Genomic DNA, 19,806 nt, shown 5'->3' on the forward strand with positions numbered 1-19,806 from the left:
CAACGTAGAGCGTCCTCAGTTGATTGGGTAGAGGAAGGTTGTTCTCGCAGAGTAGATTTGCAATGCTGACAGCATCTGAACATGTGACATTCTGGAGTCCTTCCTTACATCCCAGCAGCCACCTTTCTAGGGAACAGAAAGCTGATTAGGAATCTCTGCAAGAATCGGAGCTGATTGCACGATCAGTTCAGGTACCTTCAGCTTCCAGTGCAGCAGCTGGCTGGGTTTCCAGCAAGGCTGGGACGCTGCCCAGAGGCCCATCCTGCATGAGCTTTGCTTCTCTTGCTATCTCATCTGGATGAATCAAACCTGGCTTGTTCACTTGTGCACTGATACTGTGGTCTGTCCTTCCAGCTGCAGCTCTGGTTTAGCTACAAGCCTCGGAACAGTGTCAGGTTTAGCTCTAGTCACCCAAAGGCTGAAAGTGAAGCGATGTCTCTGGGGGAATCTTTCTTCTGCTTGTTTTCTCCAGAGATTCTTGTTCCTCTGTACAAATGCAGGTTACTGTTGTGTAAAACCACACTGTGGGGTTTTGAGAGGAACTTGAACCTTTTTTGGCCCTCTCTGTGTTGGTGTGAGGTTTCCATCAGTCAGCCTTTTGTAAGCAGTCACTAAACTGAGTCAGGGCATGAAGTTGTACCTGAGGGACATTGAGAGCTCCTGTTCCGTATCCTGTCTCCCTTGTATTTTGCTATATTATCTTTTAGAATTAAGCTGGAAGAGAAGCCTGGGAGAGCTGACACTTTGCATTATCTTCGCTCCCATCTGCCTGCCTGCTTCTCTAGAGCTGCTGTGCTGTTATTCATCACAGCCCGAAACCAAGGTTTTAGAAATGCTGGTGGAAGATCTGTGACCCAGGGTGCCATGTCTCCTGAAAGCCACCCTGAACCACAAAGTGGACCTGCCAGCTCTCTGCAGAGAAACTACTGAACTGAACAAGGAGTTTAGGTGTGCATTTATCAGAGAATGGAAGTTTTGCCTATCTGGGAAATTCAGTGTGTCATTCGAAGAATTATGTAGTGTAAAAATGCCTAGAATGCTGAAACAAAAGCTGAATTAAACAGGTTGAAGCAAAATACAGTTATCATTGATGGAGATGGGTGTGGGGTAAGGGAGTGTATGTAGTGCACATCTTTTGAGATGGCAAGCTCCATGCCCGAGCAGTTTTCTGAGTGGGTGGCTGTTTTGAGTTGTGCATGAAAGAAAACTATTTTTCTTCCCCCCCCCCTTACACCAATTTAAAAATGAGTAGTGTTGGGCTTAAAGCTAAAACTGCCATGATGTCCTGTCATCCTGCAAAAGAAACAAAAAGAAAACTTCCAGAAAAAGACAGTGTTGTACAATCCCTGGGGGACAGCTGAAGGCATGTTTTACAGCTACAGTGGTGTTCATGGGGATGTCTGTGAGAGCCAGGGATTTTGACCTCTCTTGGTGAAGGGAACTCCTGCCCTGCTCTCCAGTGACATGTGTGGTAGTTTGCCTTTGGGCAAAGTGAGGATAAAACACAGCTGTTGGAGGCAAGTGTTGTTTGTTTTGCTGTGGTCTATGGTTGGGAGGCAGTGGTTAAAATTGACTTCTAGGAAAGCTTCTCCCTGTCTCTGTTGTTGGTTGATCATTTTGCACATGTGGTATTAGCTGAGTCAACTGAAGCTCTGTCAAATGCTGGAGAGAATGAACTACACAAGCAGGTTTAGTTCTCGTTGATGATTAACTTCTTCCATACACAGACCCAGTTCATCTTGGATGTTGCGTGAAGTGTTTGACTGCCTGAGGTATGCTATTTGCCTGTGGTGTCAAACTAGCCAAACCATCCCTTACAAGTATATCTACCTTGAGGTTTTTGTACCTGCCCACCTAGGTGTTACTGGTGGGTCCACAGTGCAGTGGCTGAGCTCACTGGTCATCTTTTGGGTGTAGGTAGTCCTGTACAGGGTGATGGACACTGGGACATTCAAGAAATTTCTACAGAGATGAGCGTTCTGGGCTTGGCAGGTAATGACATGCAGACATTAGCATATATTGTCTTACCTTTCTGCTCTTTGCTTTAAAGTGGCAAAGTACTGTACGTGTTGGGCCCCTGGAATAGAAAGCAGCAGCTGTAAGAGGAATGTTGGCTATAGGACTTAGCGGTATTGGAAAGTTCTTGTGACTCAAAGTACTCTGTATCTGGGAATCCAACAAGACATGGCTGAAAAGGACAAATTTTCAAAGCATGGGTGCTAGTACTCCTTAAGGCTCAATGCCATTTTCAGGTATGTCTGTATGTCCAAGATTGAACAAAGTCTTGGGGCAGAGTGGAAACCCACCCAGCTGGAAACCCACCCAGCAGAAAAGGACCTGGGGGGTGCTGGTTGGCAGCTAGCTAAATATGAGCCAATGGGTGCCCAGGTGGCCAAGAAGGCAAATGATATCCTGGCTTGTATCATTAGTAATGTGGTCAGTGGGACCAGGGCAGTGACTATCCCTCTGTACTTGGCACTGGTGAGGCCATACCTCGAGTGCTGTGTTCAACTTTGGACCCTTCACTACAAGAAGGACAATTGAGGTGCTGGAGTGTCCAGAGAAGTGCAGCAAAGCTGGTGTAGGATCTGGAGCACAAGTTTTATGAGGAGCAGCTGGGGGAGGTGGGTGTGTTTAACCTGGAGAAGAGGAGGCTTGTGGGGAACTTTATTGCTCTCTACAACTACCTGAAAAGAGGTTGTAGCCAGGTGGGCGTCAATCTCTTCTCCCAGGCAAGCAGCAGTAGGACAAGAGGGCGTGGTCTTAAACTATGCCAGGGAAGGTTTAGGTTGGATTTTAGGAAGAAATTTTTTACAGAGAGAGTAATCAGGCATTGGAATGGGCTGCCCAGGGAGGTGGTGGATTCACTGTCCCTGGAGGTTTTTAAAATTAGAATGGATGGTCTAGTAACCAAAGCAGTGTTGGATCAAGGGTTGGACTTGATGATCTTGGAGGTCTTTTCCAACCTGATTGATTCTACGATTCTATGATTGTGTTTTAAGCTTTGAGAATAAGAAGAGTTGCTCTTATTTGGAAACATTGCAGATGAAAGTAGGTAGGGTGGAGTTATCCAGTGATGAAAAGCATGTCAGCCTTCTCTGTAAAAGTGGAATGATAAATTTTATCAAATTTTGTGGCTGGGACATGCTCTAGGATAACCTTTTGAGATGCCTTGTGGTATTTTTTCACTATCTTGAGTATTTCCACCTTCCTGTTATACTGTGCAATCACATCACCTTCTGTTTTGAGGTGTCCAGCAGATGCTCTCTGTTTGAGGACTGCTCTGTGGTACAGTGTGCAGAAGTGAGAATGCCAAATTAGCAGCCTCAGAGAAGGCATTTTGTGTATGCTGATGATTTTTGTTTCAAGGCAGGTTAACAAAAAGAATCAAATTCTGAGGATTTGTTTCCAAAATGCATAGTCTTCCTTTTTGAAGCACTGTTGGGCAGGTGAGAGCTTATTGTTGGAGAGGAGTGTAGACAGAGCTCAAAAATCTCATGGCCTTGACCTCAAAGCATTTAGCTTAGAGCAGAGAGGATAACCTCCTTCCCAAATCCCAAGCTGTTCTTAGCTTCCAGGCCAAGACTGCTAGTAAAAAAAACATGGTGGTTTGGTGATTTATTTTTTTTTCTTTTGCATCTTTACACATTTAAGAATTAGGCCAGGAACCCTCAGTTTGGTTCCCTGTGGGGTCATCCAGTCTCCTTGTGCTGCCTTATAGCTCCCAGCTATGTGTGATGCTCTGGTGCTGTGGCTGAGAAGCAGAAATTGTTCCCTTTCTCAGGCTGCCCAGACCTGCCCTCTGTCTGGGACCCACCTTCTCCCTGCGTGAGTTTTTCTGATGTCCTTGGCGCTGATGGGGCCTGGTGAATAAGGTCCTAGGAATGTCGTCTGTGTAAATGCAGCAGAGGAAACCTGTCCTGGCCAGCCTCTGTCAGCACCCATGTGTGGTAGCAGGAGCTCGAGTGTCTCCTGGTGCAATGGGAGAGGCAGGGCAGAAATGGGAAACACTGGGGTCGGGCTGTGTATCTCACAGAGCAGCTCCTGGGAAGGAAATGTCCCAGTCGTGTGTTTTATCTGGAACCTTCCTTCAGGTTAGCCCCTCACCTCCACCTGGGTGGCTGCTTGGTCCCATTGGCTTCATTTCAAGGAAACAGTCTGCAGATTTTGGAGGCTACCTGGCTTGGAGTGGCCTGGCCAGTCCCTGCTGGTAAGAGTCTCTAAGAGGTCCCAGCTTGCCTTCTAATCTGCAGGAATCTTCATAACTCAGCATCCTCCTGAGACTGCTGGCTTGTAAAAGGCTGCATTTGCTGCTTGCCACATACTTTATCAGCTCTGTAGGCCCTAAAAAGTGATTTTTAGTGATGAAACTTTTTTTCCTGTTACTTTTGTCTTTTCTCTCCCTCCTGACCTTCAGATCAGGATTCAAAAAATGCAGATGCTCTAAACTAAGCATGACTCACACCTTCTAGTTTATTTTGTGAATTATCTAGCACACGATGCTGACAGAAAAATGTTGGGAGTGGAGGGGGTGGGGAGCAAGAGGTGGTTTTTAAGACCCAAAAGGAAATGCTTGGAACATGCATCTGTGGTCCCTGGGTCATTGAACTGGCTGATGTCCCAGAGCATGTTTTATGGGCCACATGAACCCTTGGGCCTTGTAGTGGATGTCAAAACATGGTCTAAGACTTCAGGCAGAAGTGAGGGGGATGTTTTGGTGTGAGCCTTGCTTGAGAAGGCAGTGGGGTTTAACCTCTTGTCGAGACACTGCATGTTCCACACCACCCATTCCTGGGTGTTACCTACCTCTTTGTCACACTCTTGAATATCACTAACAACATGTAAGGCTGCCTTTGCTCCTCTGTTGTGGTTACCTTACTCTGTTTGAAGCAGTTTGGTGTTTGAAATGCTGAGGTATGGAGCTGAGGTAATGCTGGAGAAAGCTAGTGAGGCAGGTGGCAGAATATAAAAAGGACAAGGTTATTTAATGTAATTTTGCCAAGTTCTGTACCTAGGGACTTCCTTATCTTTCTGATAAAGGCAGGGCTTGCAGCCAAGCTTGCAAGAGCTGCAGATGCACTCATGTGTGTAAAGGTCTGTTTTCAGGGTGAACTACCATAGGAAAAGACCTTTGCTTGGAGCTTGCAGAGAGGCTCTTGAGGATCCCTCAAGCAACTGAGCTCCCTCTTCCATGCCACTGCATGAATTTTGGACTCCACCACTGTTGCAAAGGACGATGCTTCTGCCCTCATCCTCCCCTGCTGGCACCTCTGCTGGCTGTAGCAGCAACTGGGATTTCTGGGTTGGCATTTCTTTTATTGACAGCTGTGCCAGAAGTGGGTATTCCAGGTCTGCTCCCTGCTGCGCCAAGGCTGATTGGCTTAATCAGACTATGGTAAACCTGTTGTGAATGTTTCACGCTTCACTGGACTTGCCAATTGTAGCTGCTCTGATTGCACCCCTGCTGGTTGTTTGACTGCCTGATGGCTTCCAGCCAGGGCCTGGGGATGGGAAGTCAAGTTGATTTGCAGCAGTGAAGGTAACTTTAATCTTACCTTTCATTTTTTAGGCGTACAGTTAGGGAGTAATGAAATGGATTTCTTTTCCGTCAATACGAAGCCTCTTGGAGAGGACAGTTGTGAGTCTCGGTTGTCATTGGGGCCATCCTATTTCTGAGAACAAACCCAGTGCACGTAATACCTAGTAATGAGTGTGCTGGAGCCACACTGAGACTGGGCAGGGGATGAGGACTAGTGCTGATGAAATTCATTTCAGACCATGCCTGGCTGGTCCACATCTCCTGTTATTCACAGTTGCCTCATTGTTGGATGTGCATCTTCAAGGACAGGAGGGTTGGTTTCCTTGGCCTCACTTGCAGCTGCCGTCATGCTTGACTTGGCGCCATGGGTGCTGGGTCTAGTCTTGAGGGAGTGCTCTGCTCTGCCACCACCCCCAGATTTGCTAGGGAGTTGCAGGTGTCCCCCATCTCTTGCCACTTGGCTGTTTGACAGTACTTCGTTGTGTTCATAATGGGATGTTCTCATCTTCCTTTGCACATTGTTCTCAGGCTGATGGGACTTGGGAATAATGTGCTCAGATGAGCTGGAGTCAGCCAGCCCAGCCAAATTTCTGACAGTGACGAAAGGTCTTCTTGTGCTGTCTGCCCTGCCAGCAGCTACAGCAGCACAAAGAGAGGGCTGTGTGCTCGAGCCGTCTGTTTGGGTTTGTAAGAGTGGCTTAACAGGAGTGTATGCGCAGCCAAATGGCTTCTTCAGCAGTGCATAAATAAATGAAAATGTGTGAGCAAACCCAAGGCTTGCTGCTGCCCCACCAGTCTGCTCCTTGCTGTGTCCTCTGTGAAATGGGGTCACTGGGGAGCCCCGACACTTGGGACCTTCCATCATGCATATCACTGGTAACTGTCCAACTTCCCTCTCTCTCTGTACTGGATCTTGATGGGTTAATATCACTGTTTTAAGACCCAAACTCTGTGTTTGTGTCTAAGCCCTACAACTTGGGGGCTCATCCCAGGGTGTTGTCCCACTTGCTTTGACACTGTGTGGAGACAGGACAGGTGGTGGCTGGGCATGGCCTCAGTTCTGGGTGCTGTGTGGCTGTGTTGGCACTGCATCTGAGCTCGGTGGCTTTGGGTCAGGAGCTGGGAATTGCACCAGGGAAGGTGGTACCCAGGGCTGTGGGTGCTTCCTGGCCCAGGCACTGAGCTCCTAAACAGGAACCTTGGTCCCTGCTTTGTGTCTCTTAACATCCATCAATTTTCAGCTGTAGTCTGTAAGAATTGGGGATCTGAGGAGTTTGTTTTGATTGTTTCTTTGGAGACCCATAGACTACTTCCAACAGATCTCTGGAGGAGCAGCTAGAAGAAGCAGGTCCATCTATGCAACACAACAGTATATGGACTCGACCCTATTATTTTGAGTCCATGCTTTCTTTAGGAAGTTTTTAGTGGCCCATCAATCCAAAAGGGTTAAACAGTCCTTGCTATATTGTAGGAATAAACCTTACTGGAGGGGATCAGACTTTCCTGGGGTTGGAAGCAGCAGTGTCCTACCACAGCCCTCCCACTTTCTCAACAAGCATGTTTCTGTCAACATGGTTTTTCCCAAACAAACAGTGTGTGTGTCTGGGTGTGGGTAGAGTGGAGTAAAAAAACAAACCCCTGAACTCCTCCTATGCACGTGTGCCTCTCTGGGGAGGATGGAGCAAAGGTCTGCAAGCACAATCAGCAGCATGAATGACAAGGCAGAGCTCTGGAATACCACAGGGTTCAGGGCAATGTGTGAACCTGTGCAGAAAGGAGTTAAGAAGGGCTGGGATGCAGTCTTATAAGCATTTCTTACAGCAGTGATCTTTATGCAAAAGAAAATGTAGCTCTGAAATGTTCATCCTTGCTCCTGTGCTGCCTGTCTTGTCTTGCTAGTACAGCTGTTTGGGCAGCTGTGCAGTGGACTTGCTCAGAGACCTATTGCAGTTAAAAATAACACTGCCTTCCCCTTCTCTTTTGTTGTTTTCCTTTTTTTTTTTTTAACAGTCAAGAGCAAGTGCTGCTTCTTGAATACATAATGGTAATAGCACAGCCCTAGATTTGGGCAGACTGTGGCTCTGTGTTGAGGTGTCTGCTTAGCTCCAAACTGATAGTAGGGCTCAAACCTGCAAGTTGGATATCCCTTTCCAGTAAGCCAGATGATGCTTCTTGTAAGCAGTAGGTGGTTGTTCCACAATCATCCTAGGAAGCTGAAGTAGTATTAGGGACCACAGAAATCAAGTCTCTGTGGCCAAGATTCCCCTGCCCTATCCCATAAAAATATGTTTATGACTGCCAAGCACCCTGGGTTTGTCACCTGAATAGAGTTGCTGCCTGCAACCCATCTGTGGCTTTTCCAGATCTGTGGCTGAAGGCAATGTTTCTTTCTTTGTACACAAATGCCCACTTGGAAGCATTTCAGTGCTATTTAGTGTTTCATATAGTCTTTCTCTTTTTAAAAGAAGTTGCAATAAAAAAACCTAGCAAAACCAAAACTTTAATTACACAATCCAGAATTGTACATGCTTAAAGTGAGCCACTTTGGGATCATATAACCATAATCTTTGTCCTCATCTCCACCCTGCTGCTTGTCACTATCCTTCCCTGGAGCACTGCTCTGGCTGTTAGGAGCTCTTGTCATCTCTAAAACACCCTTCAATAAAGAAAGATTCAACAAAAAATTCCATTGAATATGATAAAACATTTATCTGACCTCTTAGTGCACACAACTCGAAAGTCTTCATGATATTTTGTGAAGAAACCTGGGTGCAGAGGAATGTCTTGATGCTTCTCTAGCAGAACTTGAATGTGAGAAGTGGGAAGCATTGTGGCTCAGGAAAATGTGGCTACTTTCTCATTTCCTTGTTTTTTCCACCCTTTGCAATGATGGAAATATTTTATCTTTTCCATCTCTGAAGCCTTTCTTAAGCAGAATCCTCGTAAATTCCCTTTGTACTTTTGATACATTCTGGGGGTTTTGGGGTTATTTTCATTTTATCTTCTAGGCTGTGCCTGTGCACTGCTAAAGAGAAAGCTTGGTCTTCCCCAGAGGTTTGCCCATGGAGCACAGCAGCAGGGGTTTGTACTTCCCACTGTGGCTTCAGAAGCACCTCATAGTCCTCTGCTTTGTGACCTGTGTTTCAAGTGGGAGGTATTCCCCTCTTGGGTCCTGTTAAGCTTCTTAGCTTGTCATATTGAGGGGAAAAATAAGTAACAGACTCCTCCAGTATAAATTTTTCAATGCCACTTCCTTAAACTCCCCTTGAAGCAGGCAGAAACCCCATGTGAAATGGAGTCCCATCCTGCAGTTTAGGAGCACAGGTTGTCTTTGGTTCACAGAGGAGCTGATGTGTGCCTAGCACCAAAAGGCTGAACCAGATGCTGTGTGTCTGTCCCTGTCCCAGTAAGTATGTGACCTGAGTTTTGTTGGCCCACTGCATATCAAAAGTTAAAAATACACACTGGTGTTTTTCTGCAGTGTGGGTAGAGCATTCCCTTTTGCAAGTTCAAGTGTGAAAGTGATAGGCATTGGCAAAAATCTGCTGCTTTCAGACTGGTGCCAAAGGGAGTTTGTCCTTTTCCTCTTTTGCTTGTCTCTAGGTCATTTTCAACATCTTTTTAAGAAGCTATACTTATTATATGCAGCCCCTAACACTGTGGTTGATCCCATATCTGGGTCCTAGGTACAAATCCAGCATCTGCACTTAAAAAGTCAATGAAGCTTACAAGAAACATCTATAAAATGATGTTTCATTTTATAGATGGTAGAAATGCCTTGCAGGGAGAACCATGGAGCTCAGTCTGCTCAGCTCCAGAGGGATGGCAGTGTGCATGTACCCTTTGTGCCATGAAAATACTGTTCCCTGACTCTTTAATCTGGCAGAGAAAGTCACTGTAATCACAAATGCTTACCCTTGTTTTCAGTTGAACACAGTCACCATGGGCAGGGTATGAATTTGAATGGAATACAGGTTTGTACACAAGATCTGATCGTGGGGTGGCATGGGCAGTTCTGTTCTTGAAGTGGAGGGGAGAGTGAAGAAGGCTTTTTATGCCAACAGGGACAAAGAAGTGCGTGCATGCAAAAATAGACATGAGCGAAGGAGGGGGAAAAACACAAGTCCAGAGAGCGTATCAAAAGTCTGTATATTCCCCTGACTCCCACAATTCTTCTGATGTGTTTTTGCATTTTTTTTTTTTCTGATACTAATTCTCTTTACTTTGTTTCCCTGTTCAGTATGTCGAGACTTCGCTATTCTGGAAGATCATACCTTGGCCCATAACTTACAGGAACAAGAGAGTAAGTAGCAATAATGTTGAGAACAAACTGAAGCAAACTTGTCCCAACAGATAACCCAGCTTTATTTGATTTTGCTAAGAGAAATGCGTCCTACATTCAATTTTTATTCTTTTTAGTGGAATACAGTTTATTATTGCTGTCTTGACTATCCTGTAATGCTACACTGCCTTCTCTCCAGCTCACATTGTACCCTAGAGATAGTTGCATTTCATGTTTCAGTTTTGTGCTCTCCTTTAGAGCTGAGTTTCTTTATGCCGTTTGTGATAAAATTGTATGTAGGAGTGCACTTGAGGTTTCGTTGCTGTGCAAGGTTTTTAGAAATGACTAGCAATTTTGGAAGCTTCAAGTTTTATAGGCTGACCTGAAGTACCACCAGAAGAGGTCTGTTTGTTTACTTATTTCAGAATTGCCTGTGTCTGCCTTTTGAGAGGAGGCTTCCTTTTCAGATATTTTGAGGTAGGGCAGCTTTTAAACCCTAGAAGTGTTTAAAAGGAGAAAAAAAAGTACAGCCAGGAACTTCAAAGTGACTGGTTCTTTTTTTTTAAAATGATTTTTTTATATGCTTATCTGTTACTTTGTGAATGTTTACGTTGCAGTTTCAGGTGTGATGGCCTCTAATCAGCTTCTCAACAGTTTGGTGTCTGCCAGTACTAGGTGCTAATGCCGTTCCAGCTGTTCCACCAAGAGTGCAGCTGCTTGTGCCCTTGGTGCTGGAACCTGAGACCACTGAATTAAAGATGACTCTCTGCTGCAGCTCACATAGCCATTTTTTCTTTCAGGCAATATCCATATATGGTAAAGGCATCACAGTAGTACTCAGTTGCTCTGTTGCTAAATATAAAGGTAGTGAGATTTTTGGAACCAATTATGCTGGGAGTGAGAGGAGTTTTCTTCTCTAGAGGTTCTTGAGAACAAATTAGGGAAGCATCCATCAGAAGTGCTTTAGGTTCAGCTCATCCTCACTGGCCTCTGGTGGTCCCTTCCAGACCCACGTCATTCACTTAGGGTGATTTCCCATCATCAGAAAATGAAATTCAAAGCCTAAAAAACATTCTCTGTAAACCTGGATGTGTTAAGATATGCAGATCTTGTTTTGGTAACAGAGACACATATACAGCCCTCGCAGTGCTAAAACAAGGCAATCTCAAGCTGTTAGCATAATTTCAGCTCAGGACTTTCCCACCTTTAATGATGCTGCCTGGTGTTCCCCTGCCAAGATCCGTCTTCTTCTCTGACCTGGAATCTCCCTCCCACTTGGTTTATCTTGTTCATGCAGTGAAGTTCTGCACCCTGATTTGAGGGTTCTTGTCTGTTTGTTTCCAGTTGAGCATCACTTGGCTACAAATGTTCAGCGTAATCGTCTGGTGCAACATGACTTGCAGATGGCCAAGCAACTGCAAGAAGAGGAGGATAAGAAAGCACGTGCTCAAAAACACCAAAAAGACTTGTGAGTTTGTGATGGAGCTGTTGAAATGGGAATGCTAGTTCCATTTGGTCAGAGCACTGAAATCAGCTGCTTTGATTTGACAGTACGTGGGGTTCAGGTTTTGCTTTTGTTTCCTTTTTTCTTTGGCTGTCCATTGCTATAAAAGTATTAATACTAGGCACAGAGTAGTGAGAACAGGGTGGAAGTAGATGGTCCTGGGGCCCATCCTGGCTTATATTCTGTTGCCTGTCCATGAAGAGGAGTCTCCCCATTGTACTGCTCATTGGCAAAATGGAGTAACTTGGCCACTTTTGTTGACCTTGTGCGGGCCAAAGTCTGAGAAAGAAGGAACCATGCCACATAAATACAGTGTTACAGTGAATTCTCTCTCTTGTGAAAATTGCAGATATTGGTATGTTTGTTCTGGTGCCTGGTGAGTGCTTTTGAGGAGCTGGGTGTCCTGCTGCACTGAAAGCCGAAAGCCCATGCTTGTGCTTGCAGATATTCAGTGTGAAGTGACCTGGAAGGGGAAACTGCTGCCCCAGGGTCACTTGATGGGTATGGATGTTGGGGACAGGCCTTCTTTTGCAGTCACTGACTTCTGTAGCAGCTGTGGGAGGGTGTTTAATGAGCGATCCAGTTTACTCTGCAGGTTTGCTCAGTCCCCACACAGCACATCGAACCCTGTGGTTTGGCTTTCTGTGTGCCATGACTCTCAGCTGTGGAGCTGGTGTGGAAATGGAAGGTGGCAGTACAGGGCAAAAAAAGTACAAACTGTACTTTCCAATCCAGAGTGGACTTGTAATGTATGAGATGTAACAAATGATTTTTGTGACACATCTCAGCCAGATACTGCTGGTGAGAGATGGCAGGATGGGGGTCACTGCAAATGCAGGGCCTGCAAGGCAGGATGCATCTCCCAGCAGCTGTGCTGCCTCCAGGCTTGTGTCGTGCTCTGGGATGCCACCCAGCAGGTACAGCTGGTGGTGGATCACAAAGCCTGGGTGGCTCATCTGGCAGGGACAGTGATGAAGCAGAAGAGCTCTGTGTTGCAGATGTGCGAGATACAGGACTGGCTTCAAAGCAGTGGCTCATAAAAGCTTTGAAGCTGGGGTGTAACAGATCAGCCATTGTTTTCAATGTTCCCAGCACACTGAGGCAGCTCTGGGTAGATACATATATATCTCTCAAGTCTGTGGTTTTTTTCCAATAACTTTGTCTTTATTACCAGTTAGAGTCGTGAGTGTGTAAATGACAACGTAAAAATTAATTTCGTATGGCAGAGGTGATTCCTCTTTGTTACTTGCTGGGAGCTGCAAATGATTTTCTTCTTGTAGGACTCTGTAAAATGGGATTTACAAACTTTGTGAGCCAAGGCACAGGCAGAACTGCTGATGCAAAATGTTGTGTCAGCAGCAGTTCTGCTCCTGGAAGCATGAGCTCTTCTGCAAGAATAGTAAAAGAAGTTGGAGGAATCCTTTTGTAATTGGATCTTTTTCTTCCTCAATTCTTTGTATGTTCCCACTCCTCCTTGTCTAAGAGTAGCATATTCTGGCAACAAAATAATCCTCCCTGTTGATGCTTTCTGTATTGTGTAGGTCAGTTTGACACTGCAAGGTGATGGGAGAAGTAAGGAAGTAAAAGTAGGGGGTCTTTAGAAACAGGAAACATACAAAAGCTCTTCAAATTTGTGGGCTTTCTTCTGTCTTTCAAATCCTAAATTTTCTCAGAAAGACTTTGTGAAGATAAATGAGAGAATAGAAATAACTTTTTTCTTTTTAAGAATTCAGGGAAGCATCAAACCTTATTTTTATGCTTCTTTAAAAGCATCTCTCACATCTAGCTGAGCAGCCTGCACGCTGCTAAGTGTAGTAGCAAGATGACTAAAATAAAATAGTGTGAAAATATGTCCTTTCCCCATTTTGCTCCCAGTGCTGTAGTGGTTCTGTTGTATTAATGTAAGCTAGTTCCTTTGAATGATTCCCTTAAACATTTTCTTTTTTTCCCTCATCTGGCAACAACTAGTAGCTACAATCAGTGTGAATGGTAGGGAGCTTTCTTATCACACAGATTTTTGGGTGTTTTCTCTTTTTTTATAAACTGATGTACAGTTTTCCCAACACTTTTAACACTCCTGCAGCCCAGGAAGGAAGAACACGTAGGTGGGATGTTCAGGAAGGGTGATGTTTATGTTGCTCTGGCTGATTTCTGGGGTCTGATGGGCACTTGAACTCACACTAAAGAAACTGAAGAATGAGAAGGGCTGTCAAAGTTCTTTAACCTCTTTTCTTATGCTCACTCAAGTTAAAACACTAGCTTATGTTGATTTACTAATCAAGTCTCAGTATTTAGTTACCACTGAGCAATAAACCCCAAAACCTAGTCCTCTGTTCTTGTTCAGTTCTAAGAAATTGATATGGTGTATTCCAAGATGTGTGTCATCAGGAACAAGAAAATGCTTCTGCATTTGCATTACTTCTAGTGTTCTTTGCTGCAAATGGAGAGGCAATGACCTTGTTGCCTTGGCTCTGAAAGATGATTAGCTGTTTCTGTGTCCTGTTTGTCTGTAATAAGATGTATTTTAAGTATTTAGCAAGTCAGTTTGTGCTGATGAACTTGGCACTTCATCTCTGCTCACAGGTGCCAGGGGAACTGGAGACGTGCAATGCCTTGATGTGCCTGACCTTTCTAACTTGCTTTCTACCTGAATTCACGTCCTCAGAGGCTGGGGTCATAAGGGATCCACTATCAGGCCTACTGGCAGCCTGCCCCCTAGGATTTGCTTATTCAGCTATTGTTTTGCTGGGGGCTGTGGTCCTTTGCTGGGTCCAGGTTTGCCAAGGTCCCTTTATATAAGGCAGGTTCAAGAACTAGAGTTGCTGCTGTGTGAACTCTTGTGCCTTTGAACACATCTCTCCCCAGAGTAAAATGAAACACACACAGGCACATGCTAAAAATACCGGGTTTCATTACCTGGATGAAAGAAACTGATGTCCTGAGATGTTTGACCTATTAATAACTCCAGCCTGATTGCAAGTCTGCTTCCAAGGAGCACTTGATAGAAATAATGAAGCTTCTTTTCCCTCCTGCTGCATGTACCTTTTTGTTCCTTAAGACAGATGAGTTGTTTCTTGGTGACATTTATCCTCTAAACCCTCTTGTTGCAATGTCCTTCTTCCACATACCCACCCTTTCTGCTTCTCTCATTCCTCACTTTTTGTAAAAGAAGGCTCTGTGGTGCCACTGACTGCTCCAGCCATGCCACATTTCTTGATTTTGCAACCTAAAGTGTTTATCTGCACTTGAAACTATTTTGACTTCCTCTGCTCATGTCCTAGACTCTCCTGCAGTCCTTTATCTCCAAGTTCACTAGGTTGTTTCTGCCCAGATCCTTACTCAAGCCTAGAACTAGTTGCTTCATCCCACGCAGCACAACTTTGACACAGCACAACCTGCTTCTCTTGAGTTATTTGCTTTTCTTCCCTAATGTGCTCTTGGTAGCCTTCCCATCACCTATCTGATCATTGCCACTGTGTTCTTCAACACATTGTATTCTAATAAAGCAGGCTCTGCCTGTTGCTGTTCCCATTTTTGTCTCCTCCTATGCCTTGCCTTTCAGTAGTTGCAATTGCAGGGATTGATTTTTCAGACCTGTTTAAAGCTAGTCTTTAGCTCAATTTAAACAGTGCTGAAAGAGACAATTTTTAATCTTTCTTCTCAAATCCCCCAGCCCTTTGCTGAGCTGCCCTAAGGAATCATAGGCCATTCTTCCAGCCTGTTTGCTGGACATCGGAGCACGCTGCACTGTTCTTGCAAATGCTTTTGCTGTGATGCCCATGAAATACAGCCTTCTAGGTCTGTCTACACAGCCAGAACTCTCCTGTCTCAATTACTCTGGTATCTCTTTCCCCAGTTAATGCAATCTTGTGTTCCTGCGTCTGCACTGGCAGGGTGGAGATGGCTCCCTCCCCCCGCGTTCTGACGCATGTTGCTCCCTCGCCTCTTGGCACTGGTTCTGCTTTTGTGTCTCATCCCACCTCAGCTGCATTTCTCATCATTACTGAACTGCCGCCTCCAGCCTCCACTTGGCCTATGTACTGCATTCCTGCACTTTCTTCTTCTTGGCTTTCACGTGAAAACCACTTCCCTGGTATACCTGCATTAACTGTACCCCTGAACCCCTCCTTTGATACCACACATACAGAAACTCAGCAGAATTAAACTGTTAGCAGACTCCTAAGTGCTACCTTGGCCTGCCCTATTTTGTGGTACCTACCTCCTTTCTTAGCAAACTGCCGATGAATCTGTTTTCTTTTACTTTATAGTCTTTGAAGGTTTTGGGAAGTATTTTCTAAATTTGGTTAGCAGTAGGTACAGAGAGTCCCCGTCCCTGGTGAGGATTCATAGGCTCTGCAGTAACACTGAGTAATAATCCTTTTGTGTAAATCAGATGGATTTTTTTTTTTTTTTAGCTCTTTTATCCCTTTCTTCAGGCTGACTGATGCCTGTGGCTTCAGCTGCCTGTAATCCTTGTCTCCTTACCTTCTAGGGAACGACAGGACTGCGAGATCGCTCAGGAAATCCAAGTGAAGCTCACGTTTGAAGCAGAGGAGCGCCGCAGGCAAGAGGAAAAAGACGAGGTAACCTTTAAAGCTGCAGGGATGGCAGGGCTATTTGTAGCAGTCCTTTCAGGTCAGGCATTTCTTGGCCAGTAGCCACAGGAGTTGGCTTGCATGGTGGCAATCCTCGTCCTTGCAGATCTCTGTATGAAGAGAGATTTTTAGGGAGTCCTGTTACAGGAATAAGATACAGTCATAGTCCTCACACTCAAGGGTCACAAGGATTGTTGGTGCCAGTGGCTTTGCTAATGAAGAAGGCAAGTAATAGGTAGGTCTTGTTGAGGTATTCATTGCCCTGGCGTAGAAAGTTGTAATGGTTTATGCACTCTGAGATCTGCTTGCTTTCTCAAATGCAAGAAAATAGGTACCACTTTTGGGAGAATCTTGGATCATGATTTCTTTGTTGCAAAGATTTGAGGAGGACTCTCTGCCCAGCCATCCACTTCTGGCTTCTCAGTTCTTCAGTTTCATCTTTCACAGCCTGAACACCCTGTTGTAGTTTCTTGCTAGCAAATTCCTTTTGTGATTTCAGAATGTTACTCTGCTGCTTTTGAGCAGTTGCGAGTGGGCAGTGTGGTTTGTCGATGGTGTTCAAAGGATTTGGCTTGTTGATCACCTTATTGGGTCAGCCTGTCAGATTGGGTTTTAAGAAACCCACAGAGTAGAGGAACACCTGTGTGAGCATTGCATGTGTCCCCATTTTTGATTACAGATGTTTTCCTGAGAAGTCTGAGTAGTCTCAAGATGCTTAAGAGGCACTTGGTGGCATTTTCTGTATAGGAAGAGCTTGGAAACACAAAACTGTGTTTCCTGGAAGAGCCTGAAGTAAGACTCTGTCCTTACCTGACAGATGCATCAGTTTGCTTGTGCAAGGCTTAATTTTATTCTTGTACCACTAATTCCAAGCAAGTACTGAAAGGCTGTCCAGGCAGATGTGGAAGGGCTTGACTTCCAAGGGGAACTTGTGGTAATGTGGTGGGAGGAACACTTAGGTCAAAGAATTTGTGCTGTAAAGGTGACAAATCTGTCTTATTTTTATCAGGAAGGCGAAGGAGATGCAAAACTAATGTTGGCTTGGGGAATTGCACCTTTTCTTCCTGCTTTATGTAGAGAGCTGCAGGGATGTCAGTGGTCTGACAACTGGTCCTTCCAACTTGTCAGCCTGCTGACCATCTTGTGCTCTTGGGAGCAGTCTTCAGATGACTGTGGATTAAAGCAATGAGAAGTCATAAATATTCTCTCTCTTCATCTTGGTACATGGGAAGTTCCCGAGTGTGGCTGAAACGTAGCTGTGGACTGAGGCAGATCTGGTCTGGACTGCAAGGTTTTCAGATGAAGCTCTAAGCCTGCCTGCTTATGAATCCCTTTTGTAAGGAGTGGTTTGTGTGGATTTGCAAGTCCTGAGCTGTCTCAGTCCTGGAGATAATGTGCTTAAGCATATATATTTATAGATTTACTGTACTTGCTAGAAGAGGTTAACCTTGTCAGGAGAAAGAGGTTTTGTTTTGGCTTTTTTTTTTTTTTCCTGAAGAGTCTGTGGCATCCTCAGGTCCTCCACAAAGCTGGCTATTGAGCAGATCTTATCTGAATCCTGAAATAATAATTTGTACTTGAACAGCCGTTCAATGTCTTCCAGTGCAGGCTTTGCTCTGGAGGGTGTTGACTCTCAGTTTGCATTTCAGTGATGCCTTTCCTGCCTGCAGTGTCCACTTTACATGCATGGCTCTGTAAAGGTTCTGAGGATTAGGAAGGCTTAAATGAATAGCATCCAAAGGGCTAGCATGCCATGCTGGTATCTGCCAGCTTTGTTTCCTGGCTTCAAACTGGCTCCACTGATTTGCAAGCTTCTGGACCCCAGATGAGCAAACCCCAGGGAACTGTTTGTGGTTCCGAGGCCTTGTTGATCCATTAGTCATCTCGAAGGAAAACCAATTAGGAAAATGGAGTGCTTGTCTCTTTGGCGTATTTACCAAAACCGTGACAGAAGACAAATGGGTGCAGTCCCCACTGAGCTCTTGCCTTGTGCCTGGCTCACTCTTCCTAATGTCCCTTCGATTTTCTTTTCCTTCAGTCTCTGTCTGTCAAACTGATGCATTTCCTTGCCTGGCATCCTACAGTCCCTGCAAATTACAGCCAGTGTGAAGCGAGGTTGTGACTTGCTGTGGGAACTCCTTCCAGTCAGAAGTGCCTTCAACTAGAGACAGCCTTAGCCTCTGTTTTTCTTTCCCTGGCAGAGTGCAGGGGGCAGATCCAGCCTACTCCTGTAAGTGGGTGTGCACTTCTGTGACTTCTAAATCCTAGTTGAAATCCTGGGGTTGCACAGGTAGTCCCTTTTGCCCTGCTTTGGCTGTTTGGGCCAAATGTGTGCAGGGGGAACAGGAACCTTTGAGTCTGCCATGGGGTTGGAATTTCCATGGTGGGCTTGGGTGAGGTTGAATACTGGTTGCTGAGATGGTCCCTTGTGTCATCCACTGGGTTGAAAGCCCTATCCCACCTACGGGTTGAATTTGAGTAATGTTGTTGCCATGTCTGAAAAATTAAACTATCAGGATTTTAATAATTGAATAAAGAATTTGAATAAAAGAATCTGGAGATCATTTCGGCGGTGATTTTATGTCTCTTTTCTCCCATCCCTGCAGGACATTGCCCGTCTCCTACAACAGAAAGAACTGCAGGAAGAAAAGAAGCGCAAGAAGCACTACCCAGAGTCCCAGGGCTATGAGGAGAGCTATTATGCAGAAAATGGAGGTAGGTTTCTACTAGATAAAAGGTCATGGCAGTATAGGTGAACCTGGTGATCTGGCAACTCCATCTAGGAACTTTCCCTTATACTACAGTCCTGTATTGAGCACTTCAGCATTACATCAATTTCAAGGGTCAGAATCATTGCTTTCTCTAATTAGGAAATATTTAAATAAAAAAAAAAAAAGAAGACAGTTTTATAATTTTTGTTGTCCTAGAAAATGGCCTGGAGAACAGGGGTAGGGTGTGTGATGTGTGCATGTACGAGTACAGCCATGCACACGTGTTTTAAAAGGGCTTGTGGAAAAAAAACAGTAGCTGATAATCTACAGTTACTGCTGTGTAACACCCAGTGTGTGGGGGAGGAATGTCGATGCAATTCCGTGCTTGCATTTGGAGAGAAACAGTTCTGTGTGCTCATTTGTGATGCTGGCACGGCTACATAAAGGAATAAATGCTGCTTCATGGAACTGTGTTTCAAAAATAGCTCCTTGCAGGTACGTATCCAAGCAGTAAAATTAGCACAACCACTTTGAATGACTTACTGAAGAACAAGGTCATCTCCACAGAGTGCCTCTGCTGTGATTATCATCTGGGACTGTACATTGTGGAAATTATATGATCCACAGCGCTGTATTGCTTTCTCTTGGTCAGCTTTCGTGATTGAATACAGACCTTCTTTAAACTGGGAGGAGAGAATCAGGGTGTGTTTAATTATGGAGCAATCTGGGGATGGCTTTGCTGTGCACTGGTGGTGGTTCCTGTGTTCTTCCTTCAAAAATGTGGTGGGAAAGATGGGTTGCTTTTGATTAACAGATTGTGAAGATGAAGATCAAACCTCTTATTTCTCGTTTTAACATCAATGCCATTGGCAGTTTTCAAGTCTTGCATTTGAACTTACACAAGTTAGGTTCAATTTGGAAGATGTTCAAAGATAGACAAAGAAATACAAAACAGTAAGTGCAAAGCAGTAACCAAGTGGAAACTTCATGACCACAAGTCGTGCTACATGTACAGAGCTGGGAAAAAAAGCATCTTGGAGTTCTTATGGCCAACCCACACTTCAGGTTTTTAGAATTAAATGGGACAAGTCTCTGAAAAAATACAATGTAGGTAATACTGTTGCCATGCAGAGATGGTAGGACAGTATGGATTTTTATGACAAATCAGCTGACAA

The 19,806-nt window shown here is 44.8% G+C and overlaps 1 protein-coding gene across 2 annotated transcripts in view; it reads left to right on the plus strand.

Annotated features, from left to right (window-relative positions):
• The window catches only part of CCDC50 (coiled-coil domain containing 50), a 42,568-nt gene that overhangs the window by 7,972 nt on the left and 14,790 nt on the right, over positions 1-19,806 (plus strand). The window contains exons 1-5 of one of the 2 annotated variants that reach the window (XM_017810645.1): positions 794-948; positions 9,780-9,842; positions 11,166-11,289; positions 15,818-15,908; positions 18,527-18,635. In XM_017810645.1, the coding sequence (XP_017666134.1) occupies positions 11,225-11,289; positions 15,818-15,908; positions 18,527-18,635 (265 nt within the window). In that variant the 5' untranslated portion in view covers positions 794-948; positions 9,780-9,842; positions 11,166-11,224. Of the gene's footprint in view, positions 1-793; positions 949-9,779; positions 9,843-11,165; positions 11,290-15,817; positions 15,909-18,526; positions 18,636-19,806 lie in introns of those variants that run through there. The other variant, XM_017810646.1, reaches the window with a different exon arrangement.

Source organism: Lepidothrix coronata, unplaced genomic scaffold (assembly GCF_001604755.1).
Source record: "Lepidothrix coronata isolate B3197 unplaced genomic scaffold, Lepidothrix_coronata-1.0 Scaffold29, whole genome shotgun sequence".
Lineage (NCBI taxonomy): Eukaryota > Metazoa > Chordata > Aves > Passeriformes > Pipridae > Lepidothrix > Lepidothrix coronata.